This window comes from Choloepus didactylus, chromosome 22, assembly GCF_015220235.1.
Source record: "Choloepus didactylus isolate mChoDid1 chromosome 22, mChoDid1.pri, whole genome shotgun sequence".
In the NCBI taxonomy this organism is placed as follows: Eukaryota; Metazoa; Chordata; class Mammalia; order Pilosa; family Megalonychidae; genus Choloepus; species Choloepus didactylus.
Genome location: NC_051328.1, coordinates 22265132 through 22282350, shown reverse-complemented (window position 1 = coordinate 22282350; position 17219 = coordinate 22265132). Strand labels below are relative to the sequence as shown.

Genomic DNA, 17219 nt, shown 5'->3' with positions numbered 1-17219 from the left:
GTAAAGATCAGGCACTTGATGCTGAAGGAGTACAGAATGTTCAACAGGATTAACTGAATAGATCCAGAAATGGATAACACAATACTGGGTGATGGTAGTCCAATACTGTAAGTACATTGAACAAAGATGACTGTGAGTATGGTTGAAAGAGGATGGTTAGGGGCATGTAGGACACCAGAAGGAGATAGAAGATAAAGACTGGGACAGTATAACTTGGTGAAATCTAGAGTTGTCAATGATTGTGATTAAATGTACAAATATAATGTTTTTACATGAGGGAGAACAAATGAATATCAACTTTGCAAGGTGTTAAGAATGGGATGTTATTGGGGAAAAAATACAATCGATGCAAAAAAGTCTATACTTAACAGTAACATTGCAATATTCTTCCATTAATTGTAACAAAGGCAATATACCAAAGCTAAATGTCTGTAAGAGGGGGATATAAGGGAGGGGTATGGGATTCTTGGTGTTGGTATTGTTGTCTGACTTTTTATTTTATTTTTATTTTTATTTTTGTTGCTTTTTAGTTGTCATTCCTTTTTTTTGCTTTTTTTTTTGCATTTTTTTTTTTTTGCCTCTCCCTCTTTCTTTGTGGAAGAAATACAAATGTCTTCATATAGATAGCATTGGTGAATGCATAACTATGTGATTACACAGGAACCACTGATTGTTTACTTAGGATGGAATGTATGGTGTGTGAATAAAACTGTCTAAAAAATAAACAGAGGGATACAAGTGCTGGAAAAAATAAACTTGACTAAAATGAAAAGTTTCTATCTGACAAAGGACGGTGGTCACATTTATTGAAATTTTAAAATACAGAGAAATATAACAAAGGAAAAACCAAAAAGGCCCATAACTGCATCACCAGGATTATCTCTTTGGATATTTTTTTTAAAGTAACACTTAACACTTGTCCCATAATAAGAAAAGTCCAACAGGATAGAAAAGTACTGAATAGACATGAAAGTCTCCCCAGTCATTCTCCCCAAAGAGTGACTGCTGTGCTTTTTTTTTTTTTCAATCTTCATTTTATTGAGATATATTCATATACCACGCAGTCATACAAAACAAATCGTACTTTCGATTGTTCACAGTACCATTACATAGTTGTACATTCATCACCCAAATCAATCCCTGACACCTTCATTAGCACACACACAAGAATAACAAGAATAATAATTAGAGTGAAAAAGAGCAATTGAAGTAAAAAAGAACACTGGGTACCTTTGTCTGTTTGTTTCCTTCCCCTATTTTTCTACTCATCCATCCATAAACTAGACAAAGTGGAGTGTGGTCCTTATGGCTTTCCCAATCCCATTGTCACGCCTCATAAGCTACATTTTTATACAGCTGTCTTCGAGATTCATGGGTTCTGGGTTGTAGTTTGATAGTTTCAGGTATCCACCAGCAGCTACCCCAATTCTTTAGAACCTAAAAGGGTTGTCTAAAGTGTGCGTAAGAGTGCCCACCAGAGTGACCTCAGATCTCCCCTGCTTAGCCTTTTTGGTGAGTGGGGGAGTGAGTCTTGTGGGGCCCAATTGGTGTACCAAGCTTGCGTGTATAGTTGGTGTTGCCTGCCCTGTATGTGGGGCATGTTTCTGGGCAGTCGGGGAGGGGGGGTGGCCCTAACAATCAAATCTCCCTGATGATCCTGGAGTTCTAAAGCTGCTGCAATAGTCTAATCCTTCAGTTCAGTCCTGCCACAGTTTGTCTCTGCCACTGACCCACAAGTCCTTGGTATTGGCGTATGGCTCCTGAGACTTGCTAGTGGGTCCCTCTTCCAGGCTGTGCACCCCCTGGTCCTCTGTTGAGGGATGACTGTGCTATGTCACGGGTGAGTGCCGTCCCCCCAGGGCAGTTCTGGGCTGCTGGGCTGTGTTGGGAGGCTCCCAGTCTGCTCAAATGATGGCTGAATGGGGCTCTGTTAATTCACACTGCTCCCCCTTCCCAGCTCTGGGACATTCAGCTGAGGTTGCAGGGAAGGCTAATGTCCACGCCCAGTTTTGTGGTGTGTGCCTGTTATTTGAAGCACTTCCGTCACACTGGGTTGTCTGGGGCAGCTCTGGGCTATGGGGCTGGCAATGGGCAGGAGTGTTTCCTGTCCACCAGGATGGTGGCTGTGAGCGGACACCCCCCTTTTCTTGGGAAGTTGTGTTGTTTAGTGAATTTTCTCAGCCACTGGATTATTGCCTTTTGTCTCAGAGCTCTCTTAGTTCTGCTCTTGACTTGACGTGCCCAAATTTCAATTCTTTGAAGCTTTCTGTATTGAGCTTCTTAGAGTAATTGTTTTAGAAAAAGCAAAAAGGATTTAAAAAAAAAAAAAAAAAAAAACGGCCCTCCTCAGAGATCTAATGGGTTATTGAAATGCTAATAGACAAAGCAACCAGGGCCATTAAGGAAAGGTGCACAGGGCAGAGAGATCAGCCTTGCTTCGGGATTTGCATATGCGCCTCAAGGCCTGATCTCCGCCCTTCTCCTTTCTGTGTTCACCAGAACTCCAAAAATCCTCTGCTTTTATTTTGGAGTTTTTCGTGTTGTTTTTTTTCTATGCCTGTCTCCTCTCTGCTGGGCTGGCTGCTCTCAAAGTCTCTGGTGTCTGGTCTCAGTCTACCTATGGTTGGAGTTTGAATCAGTAGAATGAGTTTCCGATAAGAGCAGCCACTGCAATTCTCCCTTCTCCTTCCTGGAGCTGACAGCCCCTCCTCCCCCGGGACTGAGCCTGGCAGGGAGGGGCGCGGGTCCCCTGGCCGCAAAAACTTACAGATTTCGCTGATCTCAGCAGTTCCACGTTTTCATGAGTGTTGTATGAAGTATGCCCAAAGACAGATTGCTCTGTGGTGTCCAGTCCACGCAGTTCCTGGCTTTTTACCTACTTTCCTGGAGGAGTAACTAAAACATACAGCTCACCAGTCTGCCATCTTGCCCCTCAAATCCTTCACAGGGGAATTTTACCAAACTTTCCAAAAAGAATTGACATCATTTCTGCTCAGACTCTTTTAAAAAATTGAAGATAAAGGAACACTACCTAACCCATTTTATGAAGCCAACATCATTCTAATAACAAAACCAGATAGAGATGCTACAAGAAAGGAAAATTACAGGCCAAATTCCCTAATGAATATAGATGCAAAAATTCTCAACAAAATACTTGCAAATTGATTCCAAAGACATATTGAGAAAATCATGCACCATGACCAAGTGGAGTTCATCCCAGGCATGCAAAGGTGATTCAACATAAGAAAATCAATCAATGTAATACAACACATTAACATATCAAAAGGGAAAAATCAAATGATCATCTCAATAGATGGCTGAAAAACTATTTAACAAAATTCAGTATCCCTTTTTAATTAAAAAAAAAAACTTCAAAAGGTAGGAATTGAAGGAAATTTCCTCAATATGATAAAAGGCATACATGAAAAATCCGCAGCCAGCATAGTACTCAATGGTGAGAGACTGAAAGCATTCCCTCTAAGATCAGGAATGAGACACAGATGCCTGCTGGCACCAGTGTTATTCAACATTGTGCTAGAAGTTCTAACCAAAGCAATCCAGCAAGACAAAGAAATAAAAGGCATCCAAATTGAAAAGGAAAAAGTAAAACTGTTATTATTTCAAATGATGTGATCTTATATTTGAAAAATCCTGAGAAATCAATGACAAAGCTACTTGAGATAATAAATTTAGCAAACAAGATTAAATCCACATAAGTCGATAATGTTCTTATACACCAGAAATGACCTAATGGAAAATACTCTCAAGAAAAAGATTCCATTCACAATAGTAGCTAAAAAAATCAAGTACCTAGGAATAAACTTAACCAAGGACTTAAAAGACCTCTACACAGAAACTTACATAGCTTTACTAAAAGAAATCAAAGGGGACCTAAAGAGATGGAAAGATATTCCGTGTTCACGTATAAGAAGGCTAAACATCGTCATGATGCCAATCCTACCCAAACTGATCTACAGATTCAATGCAATTTCAATTAAAATTCCAACAACCTACTTTGCAGACTTGGAAAAGCTAGTTATCAAATTTATTTGGAAGGGAAATGGGCCTCAAATTGCTAAAAAAAATTCTAAAAAAGAAAAACAAAGTGGGAGGACTTACACTTCCTAACTTTGAAGACTATTATGAAGCCACAGTAGTCAAAATAGCATGGTATTGGTACAAAGATAGACACATTGATCAATGGAATTGAATGGAGAATTTGGAAATAGACCCCCAGATCTATGGTCAACTGATTTTTGATAACCCCCAAATCCACTGAACTGGGACAGAACAGTCTCTTCAACAAAAGGGGCTGGGAGAACTGGATAGCTATAAACAAAGAATGAAAGAGGACCCCAACCTCACACCCTATACAAAAATTAACTCAAAGGGGATCAAAGGCCTCATTATAAGAGACAGTACCATAAAACTACCAGAAGATAATGTATAGAAACATTTTCAGGACCTAGTATTAGCACGTTGCTTCTTAGACCTTACACCCAAAGCACAAGCAATGAAAGAAAAAAGATAAATGGAAAGTCCTCGAAACCAAAAGCTTCTGTACCTAAAAGGAATTTGTCAAAAAGGTGAAGAGGCAGCCAACGCAATGGGAGAAAATTTTTGGAAACCATGTATCTGATAAGAGACTGATATCCAGCATATATAAATAAATCCTACAACTCAACAACAATAGTACAAACAGCCCAATTATAAAATGGGTAAAAGATATGAAAAGACATTTCTCTGAAGAAGAAATACAAATGGCTAAAAAAGCACATGAAAAAATGTTCATCTTCATTAGCTATTAGGGAGATGCAAATCAAGACCACAATAAGATAACCGCTCACACCAATAAGAATGGCTGCCATCAATCAAACAGGAAACTACAAATGCTGGAGAGGATGTGGAGAAGTTGGAACTCTTATTCACCGCTAGTGGGACTGTATAATGAATGGTACAGCCACTCTGGAAGACAGTTTGGCGGTGTCTCAGAAAACTAGGTAACAAATTACCCTATGAACAGGCAATTCCACTTCTTGGTATATACTCAGAAGATTTGAAAGCAGTGACACAAACATACATTTATGCACCAATGTTCATAGCAGCATTGTTCACAATTGTCAAGAGATGGAAACAATCCAAGTGTCCTTCAACAGATGAGTGGATAAACAAAATATGGTATATACATACAATGGAATACTATGCAGCAGTAAGAAGGAACAAATCCCGACACATATGGCAACATGGATGAACCCTGAAGATATAATGCTGAGTGACAAAAGGAGAGATACTGTATGTTACCCCTACTATGACCTCCCTGAACAGTGTAAAATCAATGTCTTATAATGTAGAATATTGGGGACCTAGTGAAAGACAGAGTCTAGTGAAGGGGGAATGATAACCTAATATGCTCAGATATGTGAATAAGGGTCAGTTCAAAGGTATGGGAATGGATAGGGGTGATGATTGTTTGTTAATGGGATTATAAGTTTCAAAGCTGTATTGAAGGCAAATAGCATTGAAAGGGGCTGTTTAAAGGCATATATCCCACAGATCAGCACTACAAATATGGATAGGTTCTTGCATGATACACTTCTAAGGTATGACACTGGTGCAGAGAGTTGACAATAGGATGGTATATGGGAAAAAATCTATCTATTGCATATTAGGGGCTATAATTAATAGGAATACCTTACTAGTACCACACAAATACCAGGGACAAATAATTAAGGGCTGAAAAGAGCTATGGAGTGTTTGGGGTCATGAGAATTGTTTAAAATGTAGAGTGATGGAAGATTGTACAACTAAGTGATGATAATGTGAGATAGGGATGGATTATCGTGGACAACACATGTGCTATATGAACTTAGGAGGCCCCTACTTTATAAGCCATGCCCGTGATCTTGAAGCTTACTCTTATGAAACTTATGGTTATAAAGGGGAGGCTAAGCCCACCTATAATTATGCATAGATATCACCTTCAGAGAACTTCTTTTGTTGCTCAAATGTAGACTTTCTCTCTCTAAATCCAACCATGAGAATAAATTCATCACCCTCCCCTGGTGGGATGTGGGACAGGACTCCCAAGATGAATGAGTCTCCCTGGTGATGTGGGACAGATTCTGGGGATGAGCCTGACCCTGGAATCGAGGGGTTGAGAATGCCTTTTTAACCAAAAGGGAGGAAAGAAAGGCTAAGAGATTTCAGATAGAGTTTAGAAGACAGCTATCCTAGAGATTACTCCTAAGCAAGCTTCAGCCAGATATGCCAAATGGCCACAGTATGATAAGCCCAAGCCAACAGTAGTCCTGAAAACGTTAAAGAATACCTGAATCCCTATCTGAGACTCTATAATTTCACTAAGTTTGTTCTTCAGAAACTTAAATCCTCCAGAGAACTCCTATGCCAGCTAAGTCCCAAAACCCAGAGGCAAAAGCCTCTTCAAGAACATCAACCAAATGTGTCCCCTTTTCCCATAATGTCAACACCCCTTTTCAGCATGAACAGGTTAGGGTAGTCACTGCCTAGAAGATCAGGTAAGTGATTGAACTAGAGGAAGGGGTAGAAATAGACAAGATGGAATTTAACAAAGGATTATGAATACTGAATCTTTATATAATTTTCTTTTTCTTAGTTGCTGGGGTATTGGAGTAGCTAGAAGGAAAGAACTGAAATGGTGGAACTGTAACTTATAGCATTCTTTGAAACTTGTTGTATAGCTACTTGTTAAATTGTAATTTGAAAGTTATCACCTTTTTGTATATATGTTATATCTCACAACAAGGAAATAACTGAAACTATGGTACTGTAACTCAACATTTTTGGAAATTTCCTATATAACTGCTTGTTAAATTGTAGTTTGAAAGTTACTACTGTTTTGTATTTATGTTATATTTCACAATAAGGAAATACAGAAACTATGGAACTGTAACCCATAACATTCTTTGAAATTTGCTAACTACTTGTTAAACTGCACTTGGAAAGTTATCACTTCTATGAATATAAGTTATATTCCACAATAAAAAATATGATTAAATATTTTTTTTTTAATGTATAAGGCAAGAAAGGCACAGAAGTATGTCAAGCCAATAAAGCTTTTTCTTAGCTTACCTGTAAAAGCAGGGGAGTTCAAAGTAATTTGGAAAAGAAAAAAATAGACCCAAATATCTATATCAACCTATTTACACACATGCCAAACTATTATCTTTGGTTACCTTGGGGGAAGAATATGTGGAAAGGAAGGAGAGATTAGTAACCTATTTATTCACCCCATGTAATGTTTGTTCCTAGCATGCACTAATTTTGAAATTTTTTAAAAAGGTTACAAATAAAATAAAACAAAGTTATTTCATATCCCACAAGGAAAAGTACTAGAGGAAGCAAGAAAGGCAACTTTTTGTTACGATTAGAGCTTTAGCTTAATAAATCCTGGCTGCATCACTTTACCAGCTGTGAGACTTTGAGCAAAGGTCTAAACCTAATTTTACTCATTCGTAAAATGGGAACAAATTAGCATCTACCTCATAGGCTTGTTACCAGGATTGAACAATGCAGGTAAAGCACTTAACACAGGAGCTGACATTAATTATATAGTGAATCTAGGGAAAGCTGGAGTTAAATTATGAACCCTGAAAACATTTACAACTTTTTTACTCCTTAAACACTCACAAAGCAAGCTGTATGAATCAGACCCTGGGTCAAAGGTGGGGTCGGCGGTAAGTTAGTTCCATACCTAGGGCTGGGTGCAGGGCTGGAGCACTGACCTAAGCGATGAGAGATCATACTTCCAACTGCTATTCCTTTCACCTCAGGCCCCTTTCTGAGCTTTTCTGAAAAGGAAGCTACACACCCAGATGGATCAAAGGAATGGCCAAGTACCTGAAGCCCAGGCTGGATGACGAGAAGGGCTGATGAACACCCTTTCCCATTTCACCCCAACCAGGAAAAGCCCTCCTGGGTAAGAAGTTTCAGAAACTGCTAAATTTAATGCCCTTCAGCGCCTCAACAACACGGCCCACCTCAAACGCCCTCCTCAGCATTTCCCTTCTCCCATCAGTGGCCCTCTTCCAGCTCGTTTCCCTCCACTAGTTCAGACGCCCCTCCTCCGCCCAGTTAGATGTTCTCTGCCGCAGTGTCCGCAGGTAATTCTGTTTCTCCTTCTCTACTTCAGATGCCCCTCCTCGCCCTCAAATCCTCGCCCTCTGGCCCAGACGTCCCTGTTACTTCAATGCCCCCACCTCAGTGTAACCCTTCCGCAATTACCCCTCCTCCGTCCCAATCACCCCTCCTCCGCCCTCCTCCGCCTCAATTACCCACCCTCTGCCTCAATTATCCCTCCTCCGCTTCGGTTCCCCGACCCTACCTCGGTTTCCCGGATCTCCATCTCAATTTCCCGCCTCCCACCACACTCCCGCGGCCTCACATCCCGCGCCCCGCGCCAGGGACCTCCCGCTCTGGCCCTACCTGGCTGCTCCAGGGTCAGCGCCCCCAGGCGGCGGACGCCCTCCTCGTCCAGATCCCACTGCTCCGCCATCCCCGCCCGCCCGCCTGCCTCGCGGCGCCGCTCACCTGCCGCCGCCCGCGAGGCCCTCCTGCTCGCACCAAGCCCCGCCTTGCGCAGCCAGGCCCCGCCCAGGCGCCTGCTCCGGCCACGCCCCTGGCCACGCCCTGTCATGCCCCCGCCCCGCCCCCCGCGGCTGTCGCGCTCCCGGGAGGCCGTTACTGTCCTGGTCACGTGGCTGCCCGCCAGCCGCAGCATCCCGGACTATGGTATGGATCCCGCCCTGGCGGGAGCGCCAAAACCACCAAATCGGCAGATGGCGGCCTTATATCCCAGCATGAGGGCTATGGGGTTGGGAGCCTGGCCCTAGGACATGTGGGTGGTGGGTGGCTCCAGCCTTGAAGGGAGTTGGAAGAGTGCGCTTACTTTGAGGGACGAAGAGCTTCAACTCTGGGGATTTGGGGGCTACGGGTCTGACAGATGATGGTGTACCTCTGTGGAGGGGTGGAGGTCTTCATATCCCAGCACTTGGGGATGGTGACTCTGGGACAAGGTGTTGGGGTTTCAGATCTGAGATTTTGAGGGTTCAGCTCAGGGACATCATGGAGTTGCTTCACCTGAGGAATGGGGTGCTCCAGCTCTGAGGCATGGGGACTGCCTCTGGAACACGATGGGGTGCTCCTGATCTGAAAGATTGGGAAGCTTGGCTGGGAGGAATTGGGGTCCTGTCTTTAGAGCATGAGGTGTTGGTTCTGTTTTGGAAGGAGCTCCTCTAGAAGGCAGGGTCATTGTGGAAAAGAGTGATGCTCTGAGGGATGGGGTGCAGATGACTATCTTCGGGCTACCCCATTTCCTGCAGACAGTCTGGCAAGAAGCCTTTTGTCCTTCAACTACCATAGTCCCCTCCACCTCCCAAGCTTGCCTGTGACTGAGGGCTCTTACCAGGCTGGGATAGTTCTGAGCTGACCAGCCCCCAAGCAGTCTTTGGGAAGAATATTCTGGAAAGAACAGCCACATCCTTCTTCTATACTCCTGTCCTCACTCCAGCAGGCACCTCTTGAGAGCCCGCCTGTGGATGGAATTAGTGTGCAAGGAGGAGGCAAACCTCTTATCCTGACCTTAATAAGAAAGAACTAAGGCCTGAAGCTTCACCTTAAGGACACAGGCTTTCTTTGACATCTGAAATCAGCTCACTGTGAGCACCTCCACTAAGACTTTGAGGAGAACTGCCTGCTCTCTTAGTTCTCCAAGAACAGAAAGCAAAATCAAGAATCCTTGCTAATTGGTGCTTTCCTGCCTCGGTGCCCTTAGTTACTCACAGCTTGTCATGTTCAGCCTTAGCCATGCATAGGAGGGTCAGTACTCAAAGAAAATCCCGAATTACCTCGTTAGACTGGCTTTCTAGCTCTGCTTTTGTGGGTTATGACACCATTTTACAGTTTGTAATCTTTCTCTTCATTCCCCCTTTAGCCCTTCCAGCCTCAAATGTGGCATATATAATCACTGTTCTTTTTTTTTCTGACTTTTTAGACCAGGCTTACTACAAGAAAAGGATCCCACCTTTTGTCACATGCATTCACTTTCCCTCCTCAGCTGCCAAAATAGGGGATGCAGGTTTTTGTTGGAGAAGTTGGCTTTTCCTTTCTTGTGCAATCACCTCTTACTTTAACAGTCCTTTTTTCCCCAAACATTTTTATGCAAAATTTAAACATTTACAGAGGTTGAAAGAATTGTTCAGTGAACATATATATAACCACCACCTAGATTCTACCATTAACATTTTTCTGTATTTGCTTTATCACGTGTCTATCCATCATCCATCCCTCTATCTATCCACCAATCCATCTGACTTGTTATGCATTTCATAGTTACAGATATCAGTACATTGTACCCCCATCCCTTCAGCATCCATATTGTTAACTAGAATTCAATATTTGTTTATGGTTCTTTTTAAGGTAAAATGTATGTACTGTTTACCACTCTAAGTTTTTTTTTTTTTTTTTTACAAGGGTGGTACTCTTTGGGTGTTTGTTTTAAAAGCTGATACAGATTGTTTGTGTGGTTGATGCTTTCTACTTTTCCATGGTGGTAATAAGCTAGGTCATCTTGAAGCAAGATAGAAAATTCATTTATGAATAGATGACCTTGAACTTTTAACAATGAGCTGGCTAAGGTTAATGACCTGTGCTGCCTTTGTAGATATGAAAAGGCACTCACAGCTGCCCTACTATGGTCCCAATAATGTAGATAGATTCCCAGATTCCCAAATCTGCAGATAGATTCCCAAGAAAGCTCTCCTTGTGCTCCATGGGGTGGGAAGCTCCTCATCATAACACTCTTTTTTAAAAAAAAAACTTCATTGAGATATAATTCACATACATACAATTCACCATTTTAAAGTGTACAATTCAATGGTTTTTAGTATGTTAATAGTTATGCAACCATAACCACAAACAACTTTAGAACATTTTCATCACCCCAAAAACAAACCCCATACCCATTAGCAGACACTCTATTTCCCCCCAACACCTCCCCACCTCCACTTCCACCTCTGGCAACCATTAATCTGCTTTCTATCTCTATAAAATTTTTATATTCTAAACATTTCATGGTATCATACAATATGTGTTCTTTTGTGGCTGGCTTCTTTCACTTAGTATAATGCTTACAAGATTCTTCCATGTCAGTACATCGTTCTTTTTCATTGCCTAATAATATTCCATTGCGTGGATATACTACATTCTGTTTGTCCATTCATGAATTGTTGGATATTTGGTTTGTTTCCATTTTGGGACTATTATGAATAATGCTGCTATGAACATTCTCTACAAGTTTTTGCGTGGACATTGTTTTCATTTCTCTTGGGTATATATCTAGGAGTGAAATTGCTGGGTGATATGGTAACTCTATGTTTTATTGTTTGATAAACTGCCACATCGTTTTCCAAAGTGTCTGTGACATTGTCACATTCCCACCAGTATTGTGTGAGGGTTCCAATTTCTCCACGTCCTCATCAACACTGTTATTGTCTGTCTTTTTTTATTATAGCCATACAAATGGGTGTGAGGTGGTATCTTGTGGTTTTGATTTGCATTTCCCTGACAGCTAACAATGAGTTGTCTTTTTATTATTGGCTGTAAGTGTTCAATATGTATTCTAGATACAAGTCCCTTATGAAATATATGATTTGCAAATATTTTGTTCCATTCTGTAAGTTGTCTTTTCACTTTCTTGATAGTGTGCTTTGAAGCACAACTTATTTTAATTTTGCTGAAGTACAATTTATATTTTATTTTGTCACTTGTGCTTTTTATTTCATATCTAAGATGGTGTTGCCTAATCCAAAGTCATGAAGATTTTCTCCCATGTTTTCTTGTAAGAGTCTTATAGTTTTTGCTCTTCAGTTTAAACCTCTGATCTATTTGGAGTTAATTTTTGTGTATGGTGTGAGGTAGGTGTCCAACTTCTTTCTTTTGTATGTGGATTTCCATTTGTCCCAGCACCATTTGTTGAAGCAACTGTTCTTTCCCTATTGAATAGTCTTGGCATGTCAAAATTCAATTGACCATGAATGTCAGGGTTTATTTCTGGACTTTCCATACTATTCCATTATATAAATTTATACATATTTAGCTATATATAAAAATAACTATATAGAAGTCTATATATTTATCCTTATGCCAGTTCCGCACTCTTGATTACAGTAGCTTTGGGGTAAGTTTTTAAAATTGGAAGTGTGAATCCTCTAAGTTTGTTCTTCTTCAAGATTGTTTTGGCTATTCAGTGTCCCTTGAAGTTCCATATGAATTTTAGGATCCAGTTGTCAATTTCCTGGGGAAAAAAAAAAAGCAGATAGGATTTTCATAGGGATTGTGTTGAATCTGTAAATCGATTTGGGGAGTATTGCTATCTTAACAATATTACGTCTACTGATCCATGAACATGGGATGTTTTCCCATGTACTGAAGTCTTTTTAAATTTTTTTCAATGATATTTTATAGTTTTCAGAGTACATGTATTGCATTTCTTTTATTAAATTTATTCCTAATTTATTTTTTGATGCTATTATAAATGGAATTGTTTTCTTAATTTCATTTTTGGATTGTTCACTGCTAGGATATAAAGATAATTCATTTTTATATTGATCTTGCACCCTTCAATCTTGCTGAACTCTTTTACTGGTTCTAATAGTTTTTAGTGGATTCTCTAAGATTTCCTATATACAAGATCATGTCATCTGTGAATAGGGATCATGTCACTTCTTCCTTTCTAATCTAGATGCCTTTTATTTCTTTTTTTTGCATGACTCTCTTTTCATTCTCCCTTTAGGAGGAGACTGGCATGCCTCATGAATCAGCAGAGCATTTGTTTCATTTCAACGTTGGTGGCTGGCATTTCTCGGTTCCTAGAAGCAAACTCTCTCAGTTCCCAGACTCCCTGCTGTGGAAAGAGGCTTCAACATTTACCTCTTCGGAAAACCAGCGGCTGTTTATTGACAGAGACGGGTCCACGTTTAGGCATGTACACTATTACCTCTACACCTCCAAACTCTCCTTTTCCAGTTGTGCAGAACTGAACTTGCTCTATGAACAAGCACTGGGTTTGCAGCTGATGCCTTTGCTGCAGGTAAGATGCCCTCATCTTCCAGGAGTGGTGGTCAGTGGCACAGGCCTTACATCACTAAGTGCTGTCCCCTTTCATATGCTGGTGGCTGAGATGACCCTCTTAATGGGCAAGTGTGATGGTGATGACTGAGGTAAACTAACAAACAATACACTGCTGATTGCATGTTCTTAATACAGGATTTCATCTGGACTCTGCCTTATCTAAATCAGCAGCCACCAGGGACCCAGGATGGGACTTAAGCACTTACTCTCTGAGAGGTGTAAAGTGGGGTTGGCTCTTGGAAACTTTAGTTTAAGCTTTTTGTTTTTGTTGTTGAATTTCAAAAGGAGAAAACTTTAGAAATTGCAGGGTTTGCTGCACATACTGTGTCTGAGATTTAAAATCTAAAAGATTCATCAAGAATGTTATTTCACATTGTGCCTGTTAGGTATCCAGCATTCACTCAGGGCAAAGCAAAAAATGTCCTCCAAACTGCAAAATCTGTCCTGTGCCCTCACCTCCCTGTTTTCTGAGAGACTCGTTGTTTTCTTGTTGTGATTAACAGCACCAAACAAAATCATTCCTGTGACCAATCTTAAGTAGTTTATTCTGTAGTTTTTGAACAGTGATTTTTTTTTAACCTGGAAGAGCTAAATATTATGACTGGGAAGGATCCTTGGCCATGCTGTACATTAATCCCACTGTCTGGACGAGCTGTTGTTATCTCCGACTCCATAAGTGCTAACCCAGCAAACTTCAGTGCAGCTCAGTGGGCCACCAACTGTGCCCCGCAATGCTGCTTAGAAGAAATTTGAGGTAGACCATGTGTACCTGGTCATGGAGGAATGAGAAAATGTCATACTCCATATTTGGGTTTTTTTGATGGTTGTTTTTTTTAACAGTTTTATTCACACACCATACAGTCCATCCTAAGTGTACAATCATTGGCTCCTGGTATAATCACATAGTTATGCACCAGCACAATCTATATGAGAACATCCCCATTTCTTCCAGAAAGAAAGAAAAAAAAAGACCCCATACCCCTCCTTTATATCCCCTTAGTATTGATATTTAGCTTTGGTGTAGTGCATTTGTTACAATTAATGAAAGAATATTACAATATTACTGTTAACTATAGACCTTAGTTTGCATTAATTGTATTTTTCCCATATACCACCCCATTATTAACTCCTTGTAAGAGTGACATACTTTTGTTCTAGTTCATGTAAAAACTTTCTTATATTTATACAATTAACCACAGTCATTGTTCATTCTAGGTTTCACTAAGTTATACAGTTCCAGTTTTTATCCTCTAGTTTTCCTGCTGGTGAGGTACACAATCCTAATCTTCCTTTTTCAGCCATACTCACACTCAGCTTTGTTAATTACACTTACAATATTGTGTTACCATCACACAGTATTGTGCTATTCATTTCTGAACCTTTACAATCAACCTTATTAAACATTCTGTACTCATGAAGCATCAATTGCACAATCTCTGCCCTCTTTGTATCTCCTGATAACCTGTGCTCTCGAATTTAACTTTCTGAGTTTGCTCATTATAGTTAGTTTATTTTAGTAAGATCATACAATGTGTCCATTTGTTTCTGGCTTATTTCGCTCAACATAATGTCCTCAAGGTTCATTCACGTCATTGTATGCATCATACTGCATACAATTTTATGAACACCCCCTGCTAAATAATTCAGTGTTTTTCCTTGAAGTTGTATATTTGGAAATCAATAACCCTTAACATACTCCAGTGCAAGTTGTCTTACCCTTTTCTTTTCATTTTTTTCCTAAGCTACTCACTGGAGTTTAGATTTTTTCAATTCCCCAGGAATGGAATACTAGAAATGCTTACAAGTCGTTTCAAAACCACTTAAGTGGCCAGGCACATCAGAGTTGCTGATGACGCTATGCCAAGGCACCATTTTGTGGGAGAATAGAGGGGAATAACTTGCTCATTGCAGAAAATCAAAGAGATCAAGGCATTTTTTTTGAAGAACCATTTTAAAGTGCACAAACAACTCAATACACCCTTTAACCCCTTTGCTGTCCTTGCTTCCCAAACTGGAAAAAAAGAAAAAAGGAAAATCTGGGAAGCAACTTCTAAATGAGAGTTAATGACTTAGAGACCTATGAGTGGGTCCAATTCCAAAGTTCCAAAATCGTGTGAATAGTGGAAGTATTTGAAGAATCATATGGATCTGCCTGCCTAAAACAGACTGTGGAACAAGTGCTTATGCTTTGGAAATGGTGCTTTCAAAGAAATAAACATTTGGGCTGGCCAAACTAAAGTGGTGTTTATTCATCGAAGCAGAGTGTAAATACAGCTGGGGAACCAACAGTAGCCTGAAGTGAATCAGCAGCCTCACACTTTTCCATCACTCTCCCCACTGCTAATGCCTGTCAAAATACTCAAGTTCTTGCCTAAATGTGCAAACACTTTTCTTGGTAAAAATGCAGTTGCCAATTCTTAGTCTAAGGACGCTTCTTGGCAGCCCAACATAATTCATTCAGCCAATATTTATCAAGTGCATTATGAGTACCAGGTCTTATTCCTATGGGCTTTATGGAAAACATGGATGAGCCAATAGAACTATAATGTGAACCACATGTAATTTTAAAATTCTTTTAGTAGCCACCTTTTAAAAAGTAAAAAGAAACAGGTGACATTAACTTTAATAATTTAATTTAACACAATGTATTCAAAATATCGTTTTGACAGGTAATCAATATTTTAAAATAGAGATATCTTACATTCTTTTGTGTATTAAATCTTCAAATCTGGTGTGTGTTTTACGTTTTCAGCACATCTCAATTTGGACTAGCCATGTGTGGCTAGTGGTTACTGTTTTGGACAATGCAGCTCTAAACTGTTCTAAACTGTTCACACCCCTCACTTAGAGTCCTTCAGATGCAGTTCCAAACAGTGGAGATGGGACTTCCCCTCCTCCTCACCGAAGTTCCCATGTACTCAACAGATGGCCCATCTTACTCAGGATTATCTGTCATGTGGTTGAAAAGTGATTGTATTCACTTCCTACAGCTCCGATAACAAACTGCCACAAACCCGGTGGCTTAAAACAATGGAAATTTATTCTCTCAATGTTTTGAGGCTAGAAGTCCAAAATCAAGGCGTCTGCAGGACCATGCTGTCTCGGATGGCTCTTGGGAAGAATCCTTCCTTGCCTCTCCCTAGCTGCTGTTGGTGGCCGGCAGTCCTTGGCATTCATTGGTGCTTGTGATGTCATCACTCCAGTCTCTGCCTCTGTCTTCACATGGTCTTCCCGCTGTGTGTCTCTCTCTTCTCCCTCTTCTTCCAAGGATACCAGTCATATTGGATTAAGGGCCACCCTACTCCAGTGTGACCTCATCTTAACTTGACCAATTACACCTGCAACAACCCTATCTCCCAGTCAGGTCATATTCTTGAGTACTGGGCGTTAGGACTTCAACATGTCTTTTCAGGAGACGCAATTCAACCCCAAACGGCGATGAGCCAACAAGCAGAATGAGGTGGGAAGCTTCTGGAGGCCAGGCACCTGGCCTCACACTGCTGCTGTCCTCCCTTCCGTCCCTCCCACATCCCCCAACCTGCAGCTGTGACCTCCAGAGGGTTCCCTTGAGGCCTATTATTGTCTGGATTCTGATTGTAACAGTGTTATCATCTCCTCTGGTGGAAGCTGGCTTTAAATTTTCAGATTCTAAATTCACTGGATTCGGGGCGGGGGGCGGAGACTCAAACAGCTGAAAAAATCATATGACAAATATTTGAGCACCTACCCCATGCCAAACACTGGAGATATATTAGTCAACCACATAATTTTAGCTAGAAATAAGGGCTATAAGGTATGAATAGAGCAGAAAAAAAGAAATAGTGAGCCAGGGGAAGCTGGTCCTTTAGACAGAGTGGCCAGGGAGGGCTCACTAACAAGGCAACATTTGAGCAGAAAACTGAATGAAGGAGGGACGAGTCATTGCAGATGCCTGGGGGAAAATCATTCAGACATAAGGAACAGTAAATGCAAATGTCCTGAGGTTGGACTGGTACACAGGATGCAGGCATGGAAGCCATTGTAGGACAGAATGAGAGAGGAGATTCAAAGAT

At 40.8% G+C, this 17219-nt stretch overlaps 2 protein-coding genes across 3 annotated transcripts in view; one reads left to right on the top strand and one right to left on the bottom strand.

Annotated features, from left to right (window-relative positions):
* LRRC36 (leucine rich repeat containing 36) overlaps positions 1-8533 on the bottom strand; it is a 91893-nt gene extending 83360 nt beyond the window's left edge. Inside the window, exon 1 of one of the 2 annotated variants that reach the window (XM_037816153.1) lies at positions 8464-8533. In XM_037816153.1, the coding sequence (XP_037672081.1) occupies positions 8464-8533 (70 nt within the window). Of the gene's footprint in view, positions 1-8362; positions 8376-8463 lie in introns of those variants that run through there. The other variant, XM_037816154.1, reaches the window with a different exon arrangement.
* A 139-nt stretch (positions 8534-8672) lies between these two features.
* Positions 8673-17219, top strand: part of KCTD19 (potassium channel tetramerization domain containing 19) — a 30655-nt gene continuing 22108 nt past the window's right edge. The window contains exons 1-3 of the mRNA XM_037815489.1: positions 8673-8769; positions 8817-8875; positions 12830-13126. Coding sequence (XP_037671417.1) covers positions 8673-8769; positions 8817-8875; positions 12830-13126 — 453 coding nt within the window. The remainder of the gene's footprint in view (positions 8770-8816; positions 8876-12829; positions 13127-17219) is intronic.